Below are 19,293 nucleotides of genomic sequence, written 5' to 3'. Positions count from 1 at the left end.
GAAAATATGCTTGTTTTCTTAGTCTTTAATGTGGATTTAAAAAAATACAGCCAAATTCTATATATGTAACTTTAAATGTGTTCAGAATGTGAGTTCATGATGACTGAGTGTACAATACACGAAGGATCACTCATCACTTAATTTACTTTAACCTCCCAACTACTTCCAGTTGACACAAGAAACTGTAAATTTACATTTTTCTAAAATGGTTTAAGGCATAAAATCCAGACTCCTAAATAGTCACCAGCGGCCCCTGACTTCAGCTAACTGATACTTGTAGAAATTTAAATGTGTAAATTGTGAAATGACTTCTTTCAGGGTTCTGTTCACCTGGGCATCTTGAAAACCTTACTTTGAGTTTTACAGTTACACTGCTAGTACCCAAAGTCCACAGTAAGAGAGGCTGAGGCTTGGCTTCTGCATAAATATTGGTTTATATTACAAAACAAAATTCCATTACCTCAGAGGATCTGTGTAACTGACTGGAACACTGTAAACAATTAAGCTAATGATATACATGATATACACGAAGGAAGAATTCATAGTAGATGATAAAACAACCAATACTTTATTCAGTTATAAGTATTCACAGATTAGTTTGTGGAGAAGACCAACAAGACTCAGCACACTAGAGCAGTACAAAATAACCAGTAACAAACAGGAAAAACAAAACTGGTCATTCCAATTAACCCCCTATGCATTAGAATGAACAAGGGGAAATCAAACATAACTGCACATATTAATATACAAGTCAAACATGCAACCTGGATCACACTGGCAACCTCTGGTGATCATGCTAAGACAAACATTTAGCAGGATCCAATGAAAGAGTTTTGCATTTATTTGAACTAAATACCTCCAGATGCTATAAACTGAATATTATCTCTTGAAGACTCGGAAAAAATATTGCCTAAAGGAAATTGTATCATGATTGTTCAATGTAAGACTAATGCACTTCTTCTAAATCAGAATCATGAACAGTTCTGAATTACCATAGAATCAAGAATGGCCTGGGTTGGAAGGGACCTTAAAGATCATCTAGTTCCAACCCACTTGCCATGGGCAGGAACACATTTCACTAGACCAGGTTGCTCAGAGTCCCATCCAACCTGGCCTTGAACACTTCCATGGATGGGGCATCCACAACTTCTCTGGACAACCTGTTCCAGTGCCTCATCACCTTCACAGGGAAGAATTTCTTCGTAGTACCTAACCTAAATCTACTCTCTTTTAGCTCGAAGCCATCTCCCCTTGTCCTGTCTCTACATGCTCTTCTAACGAGTCTCTCTCCATCTTTCTTGTAGGCTCTCTCCAGGTACTGGAAAGTTGCAATTAGATCACCCCAAAGCTTTCCCTTCCCCATGATGAATAATCCCAATTCTCTCAGCCTTTCCTCACAGGAGAGGTGCTCCATCCCCCTGATCAACTTGGTGACCTCCTCTGGACTCTCTCCAACAGGTCCATGTCCCTCCTGTGCTGGGGACCCCAGAGCTGGATGCAGCACTGCAGGTGGGGTCTCACCAGAGCAGAGCAGAGGGGCAGAATCCCCTCCCTGGCCCTGCTGCCCGCGCTGCTTTGGATGCAGCCCAGGACACGTTTGGCTTTCTGAGCTGTGAGTGCACATGGCTGGGGTGTGTCCAGCCTCTCCTCCACCAGCACCCCCAAGTCCTTCTCAGCTGAATCCATATCTGGAATGGGAATGTGCAGGTTTCTTGCTGGAACAGACAGCATCCAGGCAAAAAGGAGTGTATATGCATTACCAAGGTCTAATGTCCAACCGTAAGAGAAAGGGCACGATGCAAACCACTGGTTTTTTTAAGGCATTTTCTTTTGTAGCTATTTCATGTTTGCAATTGCAATATGAAGGGCATAATGATAGCCATTTCTATTACTCAGAACAATGCATCTGTTTATGCGATGGAGTTTCTTTTGCTCAGATATGCCTGCTCCTAAACGTAAAACAGATGTTTCTGGGGTATTTTTAAATATAGCAATGCAGACCCACCCGTGGAAAAAACTCTTTCTTTGGGCTGGAAGCACTGATTAAAGAGTAGTCACTTGGGTTGACCAAGCTCTGAGTCCTTGAAGGACAGTAATGGCAGCAAAGCCCCTAGGGAAAAAGAAAGCCCACAGAGAGAAAGAAAGCATACACAATAGTAAGAGAAAGCCCCAGGAGCTCATTGGAGATGGGAGGTTTTCAAAATATTGATGCTATCAATTTCCACGGCTGTGGTTGAGAAAATACCGTACCATTATTTATTTTTTGATTTATTTTATACCTCCTTCTGTGCCTGATCCAAATCCTAGCAGTGGCCCAGAAGATGAACACATTCATTTAGTTGGTGATCCTCTTGCAGAAGCCCAGGAAAAGCTAAAGCACCCCATCCCACAGCAAGAAAAGTGATGTTTTCCACCAACTGCCCTTCATGGAGAAAGCACAGCCCTGGGGCAGCTGGCAGCATGCCAGACCAGAGCAAGGAAGGTGTCATTTACACACTGCCATGCAAGCTCCAGCAAATCAGTCTCATGGCAAGAAAAGCGCAGCATTTCAGTCTTCACAAACTCCCAGCAGAGTGAAAATACACACATACTCAACTAAGTGCTACAACTATATGGGATGAACCTGAATAAGCTGATTTCAGTTAAAAAAAAAAAACGGAGTGAAGGAAGAGTATTAATATTTTCATTGCCTTTTTTTTCTGTTCACTCACTGTATGTTTACCATAAATTAGACCTGCTGAGAGTGTAATGCTGAGCAACCCATATGGCAAATACTCAACTGAGAGATGTGAAAGGAAAATCACTTTTTTATTTCTGCATTATCTCTAGCCCCTTTATTTAGAAAGTCTTCTTTAATAGCAAATGCTGAGAAGCAACCTAGCTAACACTGCTTATATAAGAAAAGATAAGGTGACAAACATTTTAGACCAAAACAACGTATTTTCAGAAGAATATGATTCAATATGTCATGAAAGAGGACAAAAAAATTACACTTAAATCAGAGTTAAGATTTTTGGTTCTAAAACACAATTACAGAGGTTCTTGGTCGTAAAGTTGCCATTTATTATTCAAACTCATCCTCAAGTCCTTCTTCCAATGTAAAAATCTACAGCTAGTCTAAGTCCATGGTGTTCTACCAACTGAAGAGCTGACCTAACAGTTCCCATTTGAGGTACAAAATTAATTTATTCCAACTTTTTTCCTTACTAGACTTACAGTGACAAATACTGACAATGAAACAAGCATACACAGAGGTCTGTCATCCATGAAATCTAAGAAACAATCAAGTCCTGCATGTGGAATCCAGGCACAGATTGCTGACCATATCTCTCTGGCAATCTTGCAGTGGGAAAAATAAAGAAGAATGGACTGAAGATGATTCCTTGTGGACCGTGTTTACTCTTACCTTTCTTTTTCTCTAAGTCTAGGTCTTCGCTCCCCACCTTCCTGCCCCCCACCCTTGTAAAGGATGGAGAGAGAATCAAGTTTTATAAAATTTCTCTGAAAATGTGACTAAGGCAACAACAGCAGTAAGACCAGAAGGATAAAATGCCACCAAGTTACAATATATCTAGCAGTGGCATCTTTCCTCTTGTAGAAAGTGGCAGAACCGGTAACAAACACCAACTGATCTATTTTGTTTGTAAAGGTAGCATCCAGGGAAGGAGAGATTTTTTTTCCCAAGGGCTTTAGTTGTTCACGCAAAGGAGGAAGAAAAAACATCTCACAATGAAAATAGATAGTTTTTCAGGTTCTCTGTTTCATTTCACTACCAACTCTATAATCTTGTTTGACCTGAGCCACAGAATCAAGCAGGCCATATTCAGACATTTTCATTTTTTCTCACAGAACTGAGAGACATCCTCCCAAAGTGTGAAAGGGTTGTATACATGCCTCAATTCCCCACTAATGCAAAAAATATGATTTTTCTTATTTGGGGAAGATAAAATAAGCAGCTGCCACTGTTTTGCTCTGGCATAAATTTTGTGGCCTCAATAGGTTTTTCCTCACCTAAGTGAGCCTAGGTATTGTGTTTATATTCTGTTCAAAACTAAGAATTTTGGAAGGCAGACACACAACAGGCATACGAAATTCTGACACATTGAGAGCTACACGATCACAGCTGAAGAAAGTACCCTATTCTGCTTGCGTTTTGCCTTTTTATTTTTTAATCTAAACAGTAATGAAAACTCTCAGGCTTTGTACAAAATCACAAAAATTATGTTAACGTGAGAAATTAAAATCTCTCCATACCTAAGTTTTCAGTCAAAGGATGATATTTTTATTAACCACAAATCACAAATAAGGAGAGTTACAGAACTCAAAATACTGAGATTTACTCTTCAGACAAAGTAATTAAAAAAAAAAAAATGCAGTCAGGAGAAAAACAAATGTAGACCTTGAACACTTCCTACTCCTTTTCTTTTTGTAATTAAGAAATTCAATCTGTCCTTAGTAACTTTGGTTAAAGACATTGTTTCATTTCAGAAATGCAACAATTTCAGGACTAAAAATTATATATTCGCACACAGAATTTCTTACGGAGAAAATAATAAAGGTGTTTATTTATGAATAAATTTTTGTTTATGAAAGCAATGCAAGATTACCCTGAAGGAATTATCATTTTATACTTTACCAAGTCTATACGGAAAAAGAAAAAATGGTAAAGAAGTAAGATGTTGCAGTAGTCACAGTATACACAGGAGTTCTGAATGTTGGTTTTTCTGCCACAAAAAGCATGCAGGTTAGACTTAATATGTATTCATTTAAGTACACAAAATCTAACCAAGCAATTTAGCTATGGAGTTGCATAGGATATTATATTTTTGGTGAATATCATTCATTCAGCAGCTTTATGATGAAAACTGTATTTCATTAGAGACACACAGAAGCTGTGAATAATTCTGCAAACAGAAGTGGTGACCTTTCTGAGAAAATTTTATCTGTCTCCTAGAAAAAGAGAAAGGAAAATTGCAGTCTTTGTTAGAATTAGTGTTCTTAGCAAGTCTGTATTTGAAAACTCAAATAAGGGCTGAAGGCTTTCAACTTGAATTTCAATTTTGTAATTTTTTTTAATCCCTGTACTGTAAATCAAATATATTAAAATGTATATAAAATCAAATAAACCCCGAAGTTTCTGGTCAGACAAAACACTTGACTTCAAATCCTGAGAGTGTACCCAGTTACACGGAGTCAAAAAATGGATCTTTCCCATCGTCATCTAAACAGAGAACATATGTGCATTGTAAAAATCTTTCAGAGCGCTTGACCTGCCGAATTCAAAATTCCAAAATATTTCCACATCTTAAAATACCCAATAGTTTCAGGACTAGGCTTCTGATATGTAGTAGAAGGTATAAAATTCAGTGGTGTATGATAAAAACATAGGCTATTGTAATGTTTACAAGTGCTAAGCATTACTTTACATTAAGAGTTCAGAAGATGTTTCAGGATGTGCTTTGCCAAAGAGATGGAACAAAAGCAACATTTCAAGACGTATCAAACATACTTCATGGGTTTTCTACATTAAAATATCACTATTCTAAATAAATATTACACGATTTTGAAAGTGGATGGATTTTTAAACTTTTTAATTAAAAACACAAAAGCAGTCACCAAGGAGAATATTTGTTTAGAAATACACTGTATCTCTCTTCACTTCCTGTTGACAAATTTGCTGGCTTCTGTAGTACAGTAACACTAACACTAGCAAACTCAAAATGTCTTTTTACTCAAAGCTAGACTGATACTGTAATGTTGGATCAACAGTTCAATGTTCTAATTAATGTGTTTCCCACACAATAGCAAAGAAAAAACAAAAACTAAATAGCAGAAAATACGATTTCTCTAATATTCCTATTGTCATCCCTATTACCACTTCTTATATTCTTATGCATTATGGCCAGATCTTAAAATGCTAAACGTTCATCCTAGGTTTTACACTGAATTTGTTTTAAAAGTACATTATATTTCATAGAAACAACTCTTTATGCTGAACGTTTCTCAAAACAGCACCTCCCGCTGTCAATGTCTATGCCCCATAAGCAGCTAAGCTGAGTGCTACTGACAAGAACTGGAAGAGTATACAAATGATAAATTAGTCAGCTTTGTAGAAGTCAGAAATACAGGCCAATAATGATACTGTAGATTATAGCATTTTACTTAGCTGAAAGACAGTGCATATTTTACAGCTGTATTTCATAAAGAAACCACCTTAATTTATTTAAACACATTTCAGAAACAATACAAAAGAAAATAGTCTATCTTTTTGAACAATGTACCTGTGAGCACAAGCACATTTTTACTGTAATGTTAGTAAATTGTTTATGCTCATTCCTTTAATAATTCTCATAGGTATTTTACTTTGTTTATTAACTTTTGAACCAAGACTGAACTAAATCATTAAAGGCAAAATTGTAAATGATAGCTTGGGCTGAATTAGACCAAATGTCACACTAATTATAACCGATGAAATCTATGCAATTTCTTCAGATACCAAAATAAAAGTGAAATCCTAAAGACATACCACTGCACACCTGATACCAGTGTCTACCTTGTGCATTTTTAAAGTGATACTGCAAGTACAAAAAATTCTGATGCTTCTGGCTCACTATCTGTTACGTCAGTACTATAGAATAAAATAATCAAATACACCTTGCGAAAACTCAAAAATGAGTACATGCTGAGTTGGGAAGGTTTTTAAATGTAATGGTTTCAGTCAGTTTTACAAGTTTACATCTCAAGAGACTGTAGTAATACCTTGCCTAACATCCTACATGACTTCATGCAAAAGCATCTCACTGATTGGGGGAACTATAGCTCGTACCACCCCCATATCATCTTCTGAAAGGAATATGGTCTTGACAGGAAAACTATAAGCAATCCTACTAATCACTGTAACCAAGGTCATTTTTGCTGCCTTTTGATTTCACATACTTAATTAGGAAGCACTTCTTTGAATCATAGAATAACAAGTTAGGAGTGATCTCAAGGATGATCTAGAACAAAGTTTTTTGACAAAAGCACTCGAGACAAGGTGGTCCAGCACCCTGCCCAGATGAATCTTAAAAGTGCCTAATGTTGAGAAATACAGCACTTCGCTGGGGAGATTATTCCAATGACTGACCATTCTCATTGTGAAAAATTTTCCTCTTGTGTCTATCTAATCAGAATCTCTCCAGCAATAACTGTTGTATCCATTATCCTTCATTTTTTCCATGCGACTCCTTGTAAAAACAGAGTCTCCATCTTTTTTGTAGACACTCTTTAAATACTAGAACCCAGTGTTAAGGTCTCACCTAAGCCTTCTTTTCTAACATGCCAGGCTTCCTAGTCCTTTGATCATCTCTGTGGCCCTTCTCCCCACCCTCTCCAGCCTGTCCAAATCTTTTTTGTATAGTGGGGACCAAAACTGATGACAGTATTCCAGGTGTGGCCAGACAAACGCTGACAAGAATGGGACAATCTCTGCTGATGATGCCCTTGTGAATGCAGCTCTGGATCTCACCAGGTTCCTTTGCTGCAGCAGCACCCTGCTCACTCATACTGAGCTTGTCGCTCACTGGGACTCCCAGGTCGCTTTCCACAGAGCTGCTTCCCAGACTTGTGCTCCCAGCCCGTGCTGCGCTCCTGGATTTGCTTTCCCAGTGTAAGACCTTATACTTGTCCTTGTTGAACTTCGTAAGGTTCTTCTTTGCCTGCTTTCCAGCCTACACACGTTTTCCTGCAGGTTGGCTCTTCCTTCCAAAGTGTCCACTTGATCCCTGAGTGATTTTAAGTGCTCTGGATGACCACTTATGAAGACATGAAACAGCGCTGGGCCCAACACCAGTCCTGGGGGTCCCACTTGTGCCAGGCTGCCAGTTGGAAAAGGAGGCATTTACCCCCACTCTGGGTGCTGCCTGTGGGTCAGTTCCCCACCCCCTGCACAGGCAGCTTGTCCAGGCTCTTACACAACAGCTTCACCAGGAGGCTGTGAGAGACCATAGAGAAAGCCTTGCAGAAACACAGGCAGACAGTGTCCATGGCCTGCCCCACATCAGCCAAGCAGGTTACTTTGCTGTAGAAGGCAATCAGGTTTGTCAAGCACAATTTTCCCTTGGCGAATCCATGCTGGCTTTTCCCAACCACCTGATTCATCTGACTTGCAATTAATTCTCCCAAGAGGATTTTTTTCATAACTTTTTCAGGGCCTATAATTTCCTGGATCCTCCTTTAAGCCCTTCTTGTAGATGGGGTGACATTACCCTTCTTCCAGTCTTCTGGGATGTCTCCTGATCTCCACAACTTCTCAAAGATTATGGACAGCAGCCTCACAATGACCCCAGCCAGCTCTCTAATACTCTTGAGTGGATATTGTGAGGTCCTATCTATTTGCAGGGGTCAAGTTCCTGTAATAGCCCACACAGCAACTTTTCCTTCACTGACAGTGGGTCTGTGTTTGCATCAACATGGACTTTTGTTTCCAGGGTCTGGGACCCAACTGTGCTGGCGACAACAGAGATGAAGGAAGTGTTGAGAACTTCTGCCTTTTCGGTGTTGTTGGTGACTAATTCACCTCTCCCATTTAACACTAGGCCAGTATTTTCCTCCTGTTTCTGCTTGTTGTTTATATATTCAAAGACCCCTTTCTTGTAGTTTCTGACATCTCTTGCCACTTTCAATTCAAGCTGAGTCTTGCTTTTCTAACAGCATCTCATGCCCTGGCAATGTTCTCCTGGTTCTCAACAGATTTTAAATTCCTTTTCCATCTCTGGTGTGCTTCTCTCTTTTGGTCTTGAACAGACTCAGAAGCTCACAGTTACACCAAGAGGGTCTCTTGTTCCACCTACTTCCCTTCCCTTTGAAGAGGATGAATTGGTTTTGTGCTTCCATGAGAGCAACCTCGAAACACTCCCTGCAGTCACTAGCTCCTTTATTCTCTGTGGAAGCTTCCCTTTCAACTGAGCTCTGCTCTTCTAAAATCTAAAACCTCTGCCTTAGTACTAACCTTCAGAATGCACAGCCAGACCCCAAACTCCACACTGTGATCACTGCAGCCAAAGCCACCACTGAGCGAGATACTACAAAGCTGGTTTCCTTGGTTAGTGAGCAGCAAGTCCAGCTGTGCCTCATTCCTGGTTAACACATCTAACATTTGTAGGAGGAAGCAGTCCTCTATGCATTCCAGGAACTTGACAGGTTTTGTGACCTGCTGTATTGCTCTACCAAGAATGTCTGGATAGTTGAAGACACCTAAAAGACCCAAGATCTGTTATCTAGAGCTTGCTTAAATGACCCAAATATTGCTTCCTTGCCCTTATTGTCTTGGTTTGGAGATCAGTCTTGGAGATGACCCCTTTAACCTTGACCCAGAGGGATTTGATAGGGCTTCCATAGTCACTGTAGTTGACTTCTATACATTCAAGGTTCTCCTTAACCTAAAGCGCAACTCCCCCTCCTCTCCTCCCCTGACTCTCTTTATAAACAGCCTGTAGCCATCCATCATATTTCTCCAGTCATGTGAGTGATCCTATCATGCTTCAGTTACTCCTATGATACCCTAACTTTCTAACTGGGTGTCAAGTTCCTAGAGTTTATTCTCCAGGCTGTGAGTATTGGTATAAATACACTTGAGGTGGCTGGTCTTTTCCTTATCATGGGAGGCAGCTAAGGAATAGTTGTCACTGCTCTGACTGGCCTGGCTTATTTCCCAGTTGGCTGCAACAGCAACCACTTAAAACCACCACTTAAATGGTTCTCCCCACCAGATTCCTTTCACACCTTTAGAGAAGAGTCACTACAGAGAATTCAGCTTGCCTGTTTAATCTCTCCACACCTTGGATTGTACTCATTACAACTGGGGTACTTTGGTTGACCTGGGGCATCAACTGAACAACTATCGTTTCCAGAAGACGGCAGTCAGATGTCTAAGCACGAGTACGGTATTTACATCAATGCACGTGTGGCTGCATTACTCAGTCATATGAGGTTATGAATTCACCCTCCTAATACTTCTGAAAAAGCAAATGAAAGTATGTTTAAGCTTTATGTACTATATATGTTATAAATTTTCCTAAGGCCCATATCGCACACTGACATTTTAAGACCTTAATTAAGGTTGATTTATTTACAAATGGTATGTTTTCAACTCTCAAAAATGATGTATTTAATGTTTTATTTTTAAACACAATTAAAAAATAATATATAAATATATACATACTGCAAATGTAATACAGATAACAAATTCATTTAAGCCCATTTATGCACATTAGTGACACACCATGTGGCAGAAAGACTAGGACTACAAGAAGACCCCGTGGCGATTTATTTTATATTAAATCCCTAATGGCCTCTTCTCATCTTTGCAAAAATATGCACAAAAGTCCAGACTATGCAGCCATTGAAATGACTGGTTATTTATTTGCTAAACGAGAACCCAATGTTTAATGTTCCTTAGACATAAGGTAGTCTGCAAAAGTCGCATTCCTACAGCTCCATACATCATTTATTTTACATACCCTAACTTCTCACAACAGGCATCAGAAAAATACTTTTGAACCACATTGCTATTGTAAGTTGCTGTGAATTTTGTTTCCAATTCCATTACTGGAAGATTAAATGTTAACATGTTTACTTGGGTTTGCTTCTTGCTTTGTTTTTAGCATTAAAAACAAATTCATGGACCAATCTGCCATTTAAAATACGTTTATATTTACACTGAAAGAAAAAAGTTCCCAAATACACAATATATACACATAATCATTACAGATAGACAACAAAAGTTCAAATCTTCAAAGAAACACATCGTAATCTCACATATTTGGGTGTAATGGTCTACCTAGCACTTGTTTGACATGCTTCAGTTAAGACAGAGGCTCCTGATTTGCTCTACAGAAGTATTAAAAACATCACTTTTCAAAATGCAGAAACAAAATTGTCCAAATTAGTAAAACAGTGGCAATTCTTACTATAAAATAGCCTTAAAATTAAACTGTACCTCCAGGATCAGACTATTTTTTCAAAGGAAGATGATAAACTGTGCACCCAAACATTTCTGTATTTCTTAAGTTACTGTTGCTGGAACAGCCACTCTAAGTTCCTCTGAGAACTTTGCAGCACAAAGCCACAAAGGGGGAAGCTGTTAAAAGAGAAATAACTTCCTACTGGTACCATCCCCAACTCATTTGGACTGTGGAGGCTACCTAAGAACAGCCAAGCTTCCCATGGCAGCATGAACTTGCAGGTCACTTTCTTGAGGAAACAACACTAGTGACAGCAGCCTCCAGTGGGGCTCTGACATGCTCTCTAAGCCTTTAGAAGTGGCATACAACCTCTACAACCTGGAAACTGTCTTTATGAAGTAGGTGGATGCCATGGCCAGAGGCATGAACCTCAACAGACCAGTCAGCCTTCAGAACATACACACTCCCTTGTCTTTCACAGTCAGTAGCAGACAATCATAGACGTTATCTTCAACTGACTGGACTGCTTCCTCATGTGGTAATTTATTTTCTATATTCGTAAGTTCTGTGAGCAGTTAGAATAAATTTTCATGAACCAACAGATAAAAGACTTAGTCCAACAAGCATATTATTAATCTATGCTATAATGAGCCATTTCAACTAAACTGAACACTCATGAAACATGGATTGTTCTCCCAGTGCACCACACTTAAAAAGGCAGAGAACAGAGTTCACTTTACAACAGAAGTATTCCTCTCTCAGGAAAAAAAAATCACTTTCCCAGAAAGTCACATTGAGAAGACATTCTCATTTCCAAGAGAATTCCAGCAGAGAAGCAGCAAAAGATACTCTCAGGGTATAACATAATGTAACAGAAATTAACTGTAACACATGCATTGAATTTTGCTACAATATCCTATGAGTAATCATTATTATGACCTGGGGAAACTTTCCGGTAAAGGCAACAAAAATAACTGTGATCTGGGCAGTGTCACTTTTATTTTGTCATTCTCTTCAAAAATAAAGTGGTTATGCATGTGAAATCCAAGCAGCATACACTCTGCCAGTCACTGGTGACATAGGTCTGATTTCATCGTACAGCTTTAATGCCACCTAAATCCATGAAGGCCAGAAATGCCTATGCAAAGCTGCATATAGACTCTTAGAGAAACCTAAACACATCCACACAAAATGACTATCCTATAGAAAGCATTTCAGTGGCCGATACTTTTGCATATTTGTTGCTTTTTAAGAAAAAAAAGTGACCTTGTGATACTTCTGAAGAAGCAAAAACACAAACACACTTGAGATTCAACACCTGTTACCAAGCCTGTTCTTCACGTTTCCTTAATATTTAATCAGGTAACGTCTGTGGAGCACTTTGAGGATGAATAACAAATTACCATTATTATTGCTGAGAAAATAATGAATTCATTAAAGTTTGTGTATTCTGAGTTCATAACAGAATTCTAAACTGAATAGAGAGGTCTGGACAGTTTTGTCAGTAATTTCCTTATATGTATTGTGCTTCTGATACTGGGTAAAGCAACTACGTGTGATTCCTACTGCTAATAATACTGAGTAAAAAAACATCTTTTGCTGGTCAAGCACCAAAAACGAGGGTGTTCAGAAAATGTTTGAACAAAGAGCAGTAATGCTGCTGCCTTGTTGGGGCTATCTAAAAACAGAGGCTAGACAAAATTCAGAGGATAAAAGTGGGTATTTATTGAAGGGCCTTCAATAAGGTACACTACGGGCAGACAGGGCCCTAGGGCTACACCCAAAATGGACAATGGGTCACGAGTTTTTCACACTTTTATAAGTTTGGTTCATTTGCATATCAAGGTTACTTCTCCAATTACAATTTCAGGTAATGATGTCATTACCTACCCCAAATTTGTTGCCCCTTTTTTGAGTCTTTGTTTACATGTTTTGGGGCCTGGAACAACAGGGTGTCCTCGAGTCTCAGGCCTAGAGAAGATTTTTTATGTCTAACCAGAACGGGAGAACAGTAGCTAAGAGGCTATATGGAGTTCTAGAGTTAGACACTAAAACTGTACTAGTTACTGTACTAAAGCACTACAGGATCTGAAAAACATAAAAGCCAAAACCCTAAGGCATCAATGCAGCAAATGCAAAACTCATCTCTATCCCAATAACTGCAAACATTACACCTAACACCATTGAAAAGCTAGCCCTTTCTGGCACCAACTGTTCACAGCAGAACAACAGACAGCAAAAAGCAGAGGAAGGAAGGTACCTGTGACTTCCAGAAAGAAATCCCATCAAAAATACTAGTAATAAAATTCCTTAACAGACTGGGACTAAGAATCATCTAACATCAGTAAAATCTGTTCAGTTTGTTCTTACATGTAAATGAATCTCCTCTGCCCTCCATTGTGGGGTATGCCCAGCCCTTGCCCTGGAGGGATCTCTGCTGAGATAAGAGATTTTGCAATCGCCCAGCAGGACTCCCTGGAAAGGCAACCACTTCTTTGGTCACGGCGAGTAAAGGCAGACCCACAATCCTTTAGGAGACACTATGCAGATCATTCTGTAACCCATTGGTCCTCACCCATCCCAGATCCTCTGTAACCCATTGGCCTTTATTGATCCCCTGTATCCCTATAAAAGCAAGCTCTCTGGGCCCCTGCAGAGAGAGAGCTCTCATCCCTGGCTTTCCCCTTCGCCGGAGGGGACCCACAATAAAGCTCCCTTCGTGTGGAACCAGCCACACGAGCCTCTCGTCTCTCTCTCTGGTCTGGCTTGGCCTGGAGGCTGCCCTGCAGAGCTGAGCTGGAATCACGAGCTGATATCACTAAAGAGCTGACAGCTTCTGCAAGGGCTCCTCTGCCAGCAGCTGAGGGAAGACACCGGGCCTCGGGAAGGCGATTCCTTTTGGGACCATCTCCCCAGACCGGTCATCTCTTCCTGGGTCAGAGCCGCTGACCCCCCCTTTCCAGCTGTAATACTCCATAATGACCACTAGCTATGTAAGAAAAACAATTATGAAGCATTTACTACTTGACCACCACATCTTAACACTTCTTTGGCAAGGTAAGTCAGCATCACATGTTACAGTGTCACTGAAAAAAGGCTAAAAATTTGCCTGCTTTGAGGTCTAGGAACACCTACTGTTGACAAAGTCAAATTGTGAGATCCAGCCAAATGGAAGACAAGTTCTGAGTTACAATTAATTTGAGCATAAAGAGTAGCAAAGAAGAGTTCAGATTTACCTGGAGCTTAGATCTGTGGAGGGCAAGGTCTGTATTCTGCATAGCTATTAAACATGATTTAATGCAAAATAAACAAGAAGAAGATGTAATGCTAAAGCTAGCTCCTTATTAGCTCCTAGCTCTGTCCGCCATTAACTGAAAGTGACAGAGTAAAAGAGAAAGATTTAAAACAAAAAGAGATTAAGATTTTATTAAGAATATTTTAAAATCCCATTTTCTCTTTCACGGATTTATCTTACAGGGATTTATCTTTCCCCATCCCCTTTCCTCCCAGCCTCAGCAAATTTTCAGGATCAAATATGGTTCATAAAGCAATGCAGTTTTGGTGGTATAGATTGCTTAATATTGAAACAACTAACAGAAAACGAATAGATTCTCTTTCATTTCTTGAAGCTTTGCTACCCAATTTGCTTTGTATATTTTAGTATGCAAGCAGAAATCCAGATATAATTATTAGCTGGATTGTACCAAAAACTTCTTCAACCACAGAAGCACCTTATTTTTTGTAAAAAGCGTCACAAGACACATATTGTAGGAAATCCTAGGACATACAATGGAAGAACTATTCAAGAGAATCACTTTTTTTTAAGTAGCACTTGAGGTGTAAAAAAAGTTTTGATTTACTGCAAAAGTAGATGACAATTTCTTTGACATTTCAAATACTTTTGTATGGGTGACTTGCAAGCAAATGAAGAGACTGAAAATTACAAATACGTACTATATAAAAATGTCTTTGTTATTGAGATTTTCTTCAGACCACTTAGGTTTTAATATTAATCAATATGTCACTATGCAAACTTCAATCAGAAATAATAGTGTCACGTCATACTTGTCCAGTGATCTAAGCATTCATACTTTTAAAATAATATTTTTACAGAATATCCAGAAACACAAATCTCTCCTTCAGGTAGATAGCCACTGACATCTGTAACATTAATGTCTTGAGATAACAATTCAAAGCATACTACACAAGAGTTTTCCCTAAGCCTTTACAAAATGTTTGGGACTGTTCAAGAAACAAAATCCAAGTAGTCACTTGCAGGTTGCCTCAGGGATACTCATAAAGACAAATCTATAGTTTCGATTGAAAAGATCAAAATTTTACTAATGTCTGGCCTGTTGAGATACTTCTGTTTCTACCAACAGGCATTTAATTTAGGCAGTGTGGCAATGGACTAACTTCATTACACAGTTTCAAGACAGATTTCTAGAAGGCATGTCCCCTCAAAAAGCTGAGAGCTGACTTTATAAAATTTAATGCCACACTGTAAGTGAAAGGTAGGACAAAGTCCTAGTTAGTAACTACCAACTGAAGTATAACAGAACGCTCACACCTTCAATTCACCCAAAGGCTGCAATTTGTTTATGCCATTGTTTTTAACACATCCTGGTACAATTTAATGGGAGGGAATAATCATAATATCATAATCGTGTAACTCAGATAACAAACAGCTATTACTTCTCTCAAAGTTAATTAAATCATTGAAAATTCTGCTCATACTGAAAAAATATTGAGAAAATAACTTGTTCACAATCTGTTTTAAAGAACCATCTCCATATGCAATAAGGCTGTTTAACATGTTGTTTTAAGCTTCCTCTTACCTCCAGTGACATGTACACAGTGCTAATTGCTACTTTGATTTCTCCATCTGAAATCTCCTTGAGATCCTTGAGCATAATCTCCTCAATAATCACACCTGCTTGAGAAAAGAAATGAATTTCCATATATATAAATATCTACAGCTGACATATGCATCAACATAAATTAAAAACACAGCTTAGACTTTAATGCTGAACCTTCTGTATTTCAGCATATCATATGAGAGAATTAAAACCAATATTAATATTTCAATGCTTAATGTTTCTAGAGGGATTTTTTTTAAGGAAGAGATTTAAGGGAGGATACACACTAACAATAAGTATGAAGAATTAAGTCTCCTGCAACACCTGTGCTCCTGTGTGAACATTCAATTTTTTAAGTGTACATAATTCCAGCTGATGATAAATGTATAGATAGACCATTTCTGTGGTCTAACATGAAATCACCAATATAAAATACTTCTGAAATAACTAATATATTGAAAAGCACCTGTGGAAATATTCAAAAGCAAGCCACTTAAGATATTCTCTAAACACAGTCATTAAACGTTTCTGACCTTCTTCACAAATTGATAACACCAATGGGTTTTTCTTATGTCCATCAAACCATTCATGAACTAAGTATATATTTATATATATTTATATTTATTGAAACATTATCATCGGAATTGCAACCAGACATACTGGCGTGTTTAAGCACACTGTATTGAAAATCCAGGTTACTAAGCTTCCCTCATTGGAGATGTTTGTCTAAAATGCTGTAAAGATCCTCAAAACAAATACATGTTATGTAGAAGAACATAGTTATGTCATGTGATTGCAATACAGATATGATAGACAAATGTCTATGTAAAGAATGCTGCAAGCCACCTATCTTAGTGCAGGGCAACAACTAAAATGTCCACCAACCTTTACAGCATAGGAATTTAACACTCACCATGTGCTTGTATTAATGATTTTCAAGAGGGAAATAAATACCAACTTGAGTCAAGGAAATTAATCCTTTCATTACTATTCCTGTACAGAGTCCAGCTACCGCATTCAATCCAGCAACAAGATGAACATTTACACATCTGTAATTTTAAAAATTTTGCATATAACCTATAGACTTTCTGGTGGGCTGCAACCTATTGTGCCTCAAATAAAAAATTAATTCAGGCCAATAAATCATTATTTCTGCATGAAACTGGGAAATTTTTTTGCTGAATTGTCCTAATACTGCCTGAAATAACAGGTAAATAAGGTAAAATACTCAGCAGTGGTTACATCCTTCAAGGGGCTTCTGAAACTCAGCAGCATCCTACTAACAGAAAAGTCACATGCAATATATGCTTATGTCATATGAATATACACTACATATGTACCTTATAATACATATAAAACAGGAGCTATAAGCAAAACAAGTGCATGACAGTGCCCTCCTCATGTCTCATGTGACATACATAAATTACTGGCAACCAGTACCAAGTAGACTAAACCTACTACATATATACTTGTCCAAGTTTTGCATTTGATATTAGGGAAAACTTCATGACAAACAATACTAAACCATTTTCCCTGGCAACTGACAGAACTAAGAACTGATGTCTATAAAAGTCACTTTCACTGCCACTTTCCAATCTAGACAGCATACAGTTCATTCCTGAACTAAGACTACCTGAGTGGAGGAACTTAAGAGAATTAATATGAACGTTTACAGACCGGAACTAAATTAGCTTGTGATCTCACTGAAAGAAAGGGCAAAGGAAGCAGCACCTCAAATTCTGTCCTTATCTCCCAGATAGGGCAGCTGTCTTAGGCTGATGGTCGGAATTTAGATTTCTGCATATCGGCAGATAGAGAACAACAAGAAAAGACCCTGAGTCTGCACAGACCCTGTGTTTACCTGATGTATCTAACAGAGAAATATCTCAGGAATTTAATACTCACTCTTTGGTAACAACTTGGCAGCAAATTCTAGTAAAAAAATGTAAGAGTTATTGCAACAATTTTCTTCAGGTTTTCACAGCATTCCTTTAAAAGCCTGCTACTAAATTTTGGGTTTGAACATTGCCACTTTAGATCACTGAATATTTCTGTTCGGTACTTCTATCAAAAGAAAGGAAAAGAATTTCAACTTTCTCACTGCTTCCTTAATCTTAGTCTGATGTCAAATTCACTTCACCTGTACATAGTAGTAAACTTGGGAAGAGTCATAAAACAAAATCTAGCTGCACACCACATAGGCAATTGCAACACAATTTCTGCACATGGGCTGACATATTTATTATGTCCATGTGAATCAACATAAATTCTTGATGAGCATACACTTGTAAAAACAATATATGAAAAAAATTAATGTTAATTTTATCTGTAAAAACAATACAAGATTATTTATGAGCTTAGTAGTTCCTAAAGAAATCACAATTCCATGATTTAGAATGTAAGCAACTTAATTTAAAATTAATATACTACATTTAACTGTCAATGAAGACAGCATGCTGCACCTATTTCCATCACACACAATAAAATAATATTCTGATATGGTTACATAAATAAATTTGAAACAGGTCTGAAAAATGGAAGGAAGTTGCACTACCTTGGGCATTAAACTGAGTCTCTTGAAGAACAGAGATAATTTGCTCTCGTGGTGGAAGATCTGGAAACTTTTCTTCCAAGATGGACAGTACTTTCTCCTGCTGCTCTGTAATTCTGTCAGCTTCCAAAGACATGCACTTGAAGAGAATGCTTCCTGAAACATTGAAAGACAAAAAATCAGTGTCTCCTGTAAGTATCAAAGAGGTACTACAGAAACAAAAAGGTTTACTGTATTGCTTCCCAAGCCCCTTCCTTCTTGGAGGTTGTTTCCTCTGAGAGTTCACTGAATTCACACAGAAACATCCTCCTAACATGAAGGTCCTAAATCTGAACTAGGCGCCTCTTCGGTGCTTCTGCTACAGCTAACTGGCTGGTCCCAGGGCTGCCACGGTGTGCAGCATGCTTCTGTACACCCACCCAACACAGCTGTGCAGCACAGCCAGCAGCAGTCAACAGCACACCAGCCTATATTCCTCTCTCCAAGCACTAGACTAAGCGCTGGTGTGTTCTGAAACATAAATCCACATTGTCAGCCTTCCTTCTACAGACATGCCAGTGAACTCCTACAATGGACAAAAGGAAGAAATACTTTACTGTTAGGATGGTGAGCCACCAGAACAGGAGAAGATGTGGATGTCCCATCCATTGGAAGTGTTCAAGGCCCAGCTGGACCAGGCTCTGAGCAACCTGGAACTGTGAAAGGTATCCCTGTCCATGGCAGCGGTGCTGGAACTAAATGATCTTAAAGTCATTGGCCGTTGTGGTATAACTCACTCTGGCTAACTCTTGTCAATGGACGCATCAAAAAAACACCAATTAAGATAATCAAAATTTCAAAATTTAAGAGGGACATAACCCAGTAAATAACTTTATAGTGATTGGAATCATCTTACAATGCAGAAGTGAGAGTGATGTCTTTTCAGACAACTATGTCCTGC

General features: G+C 38.6%; 1 protein-coding gene across 12 annotated transcripts in view; it reads right to left on the bottom strand.

The window, feature by feature from the left end:
* Positions 1-19,293, bottom strand: part of PRUNE2 (prune homolog 2 with BCH domain) — a 137,498-nt gene that overhangs the window by 82,976 nt on the left and 35,229 nt on the right. For 9 of the 12 annotated variants that reach the window (XR_004237387.1, XM_032095531.1, XM_032095527.1 and 6 more), the window contains exons 5-6: positions 18,357-18,509; positions 15,782-15,879 (exon numbers count right to left, since the gene is read on the bottom strand). Coding sequence is in view for 11 of the 12 variants with exons in the window: in XM_032095531.1 (XP_031951422.1) it covers positions 15,782-15,879; positions 18,357-18,509 (251 nt within the window). In the remaining variant the exon portion in view is untranslated. The remainder of the gene's footprint in view (positions 1-15,781; positions 15,880-18,356; positions 18,510-19,293) is intronic. The other 3 variants (XM_032095538.1, XM_032095528.1, XM_032095539.1) reach the window with 1 other exon arrangement.

This window comes from Corvus moneduloides, chromosome Z (genome assembly GCF_009650955.1).
Source record: "Corvus moneduloides isolate bCorMon1 chromosome Z, bCorMon1.pri, whole genome shotgun sequence".
NCBI lineage: Eukaryota > Metazoa > Chordata > Aves > Passeriformes > Corvidae > Corvus > Corvus moneduloides.
Note: the sequence above shows the minus strand (reverse complement) of the source record. Positions and strands in the feature narration are given on the sequence as shown.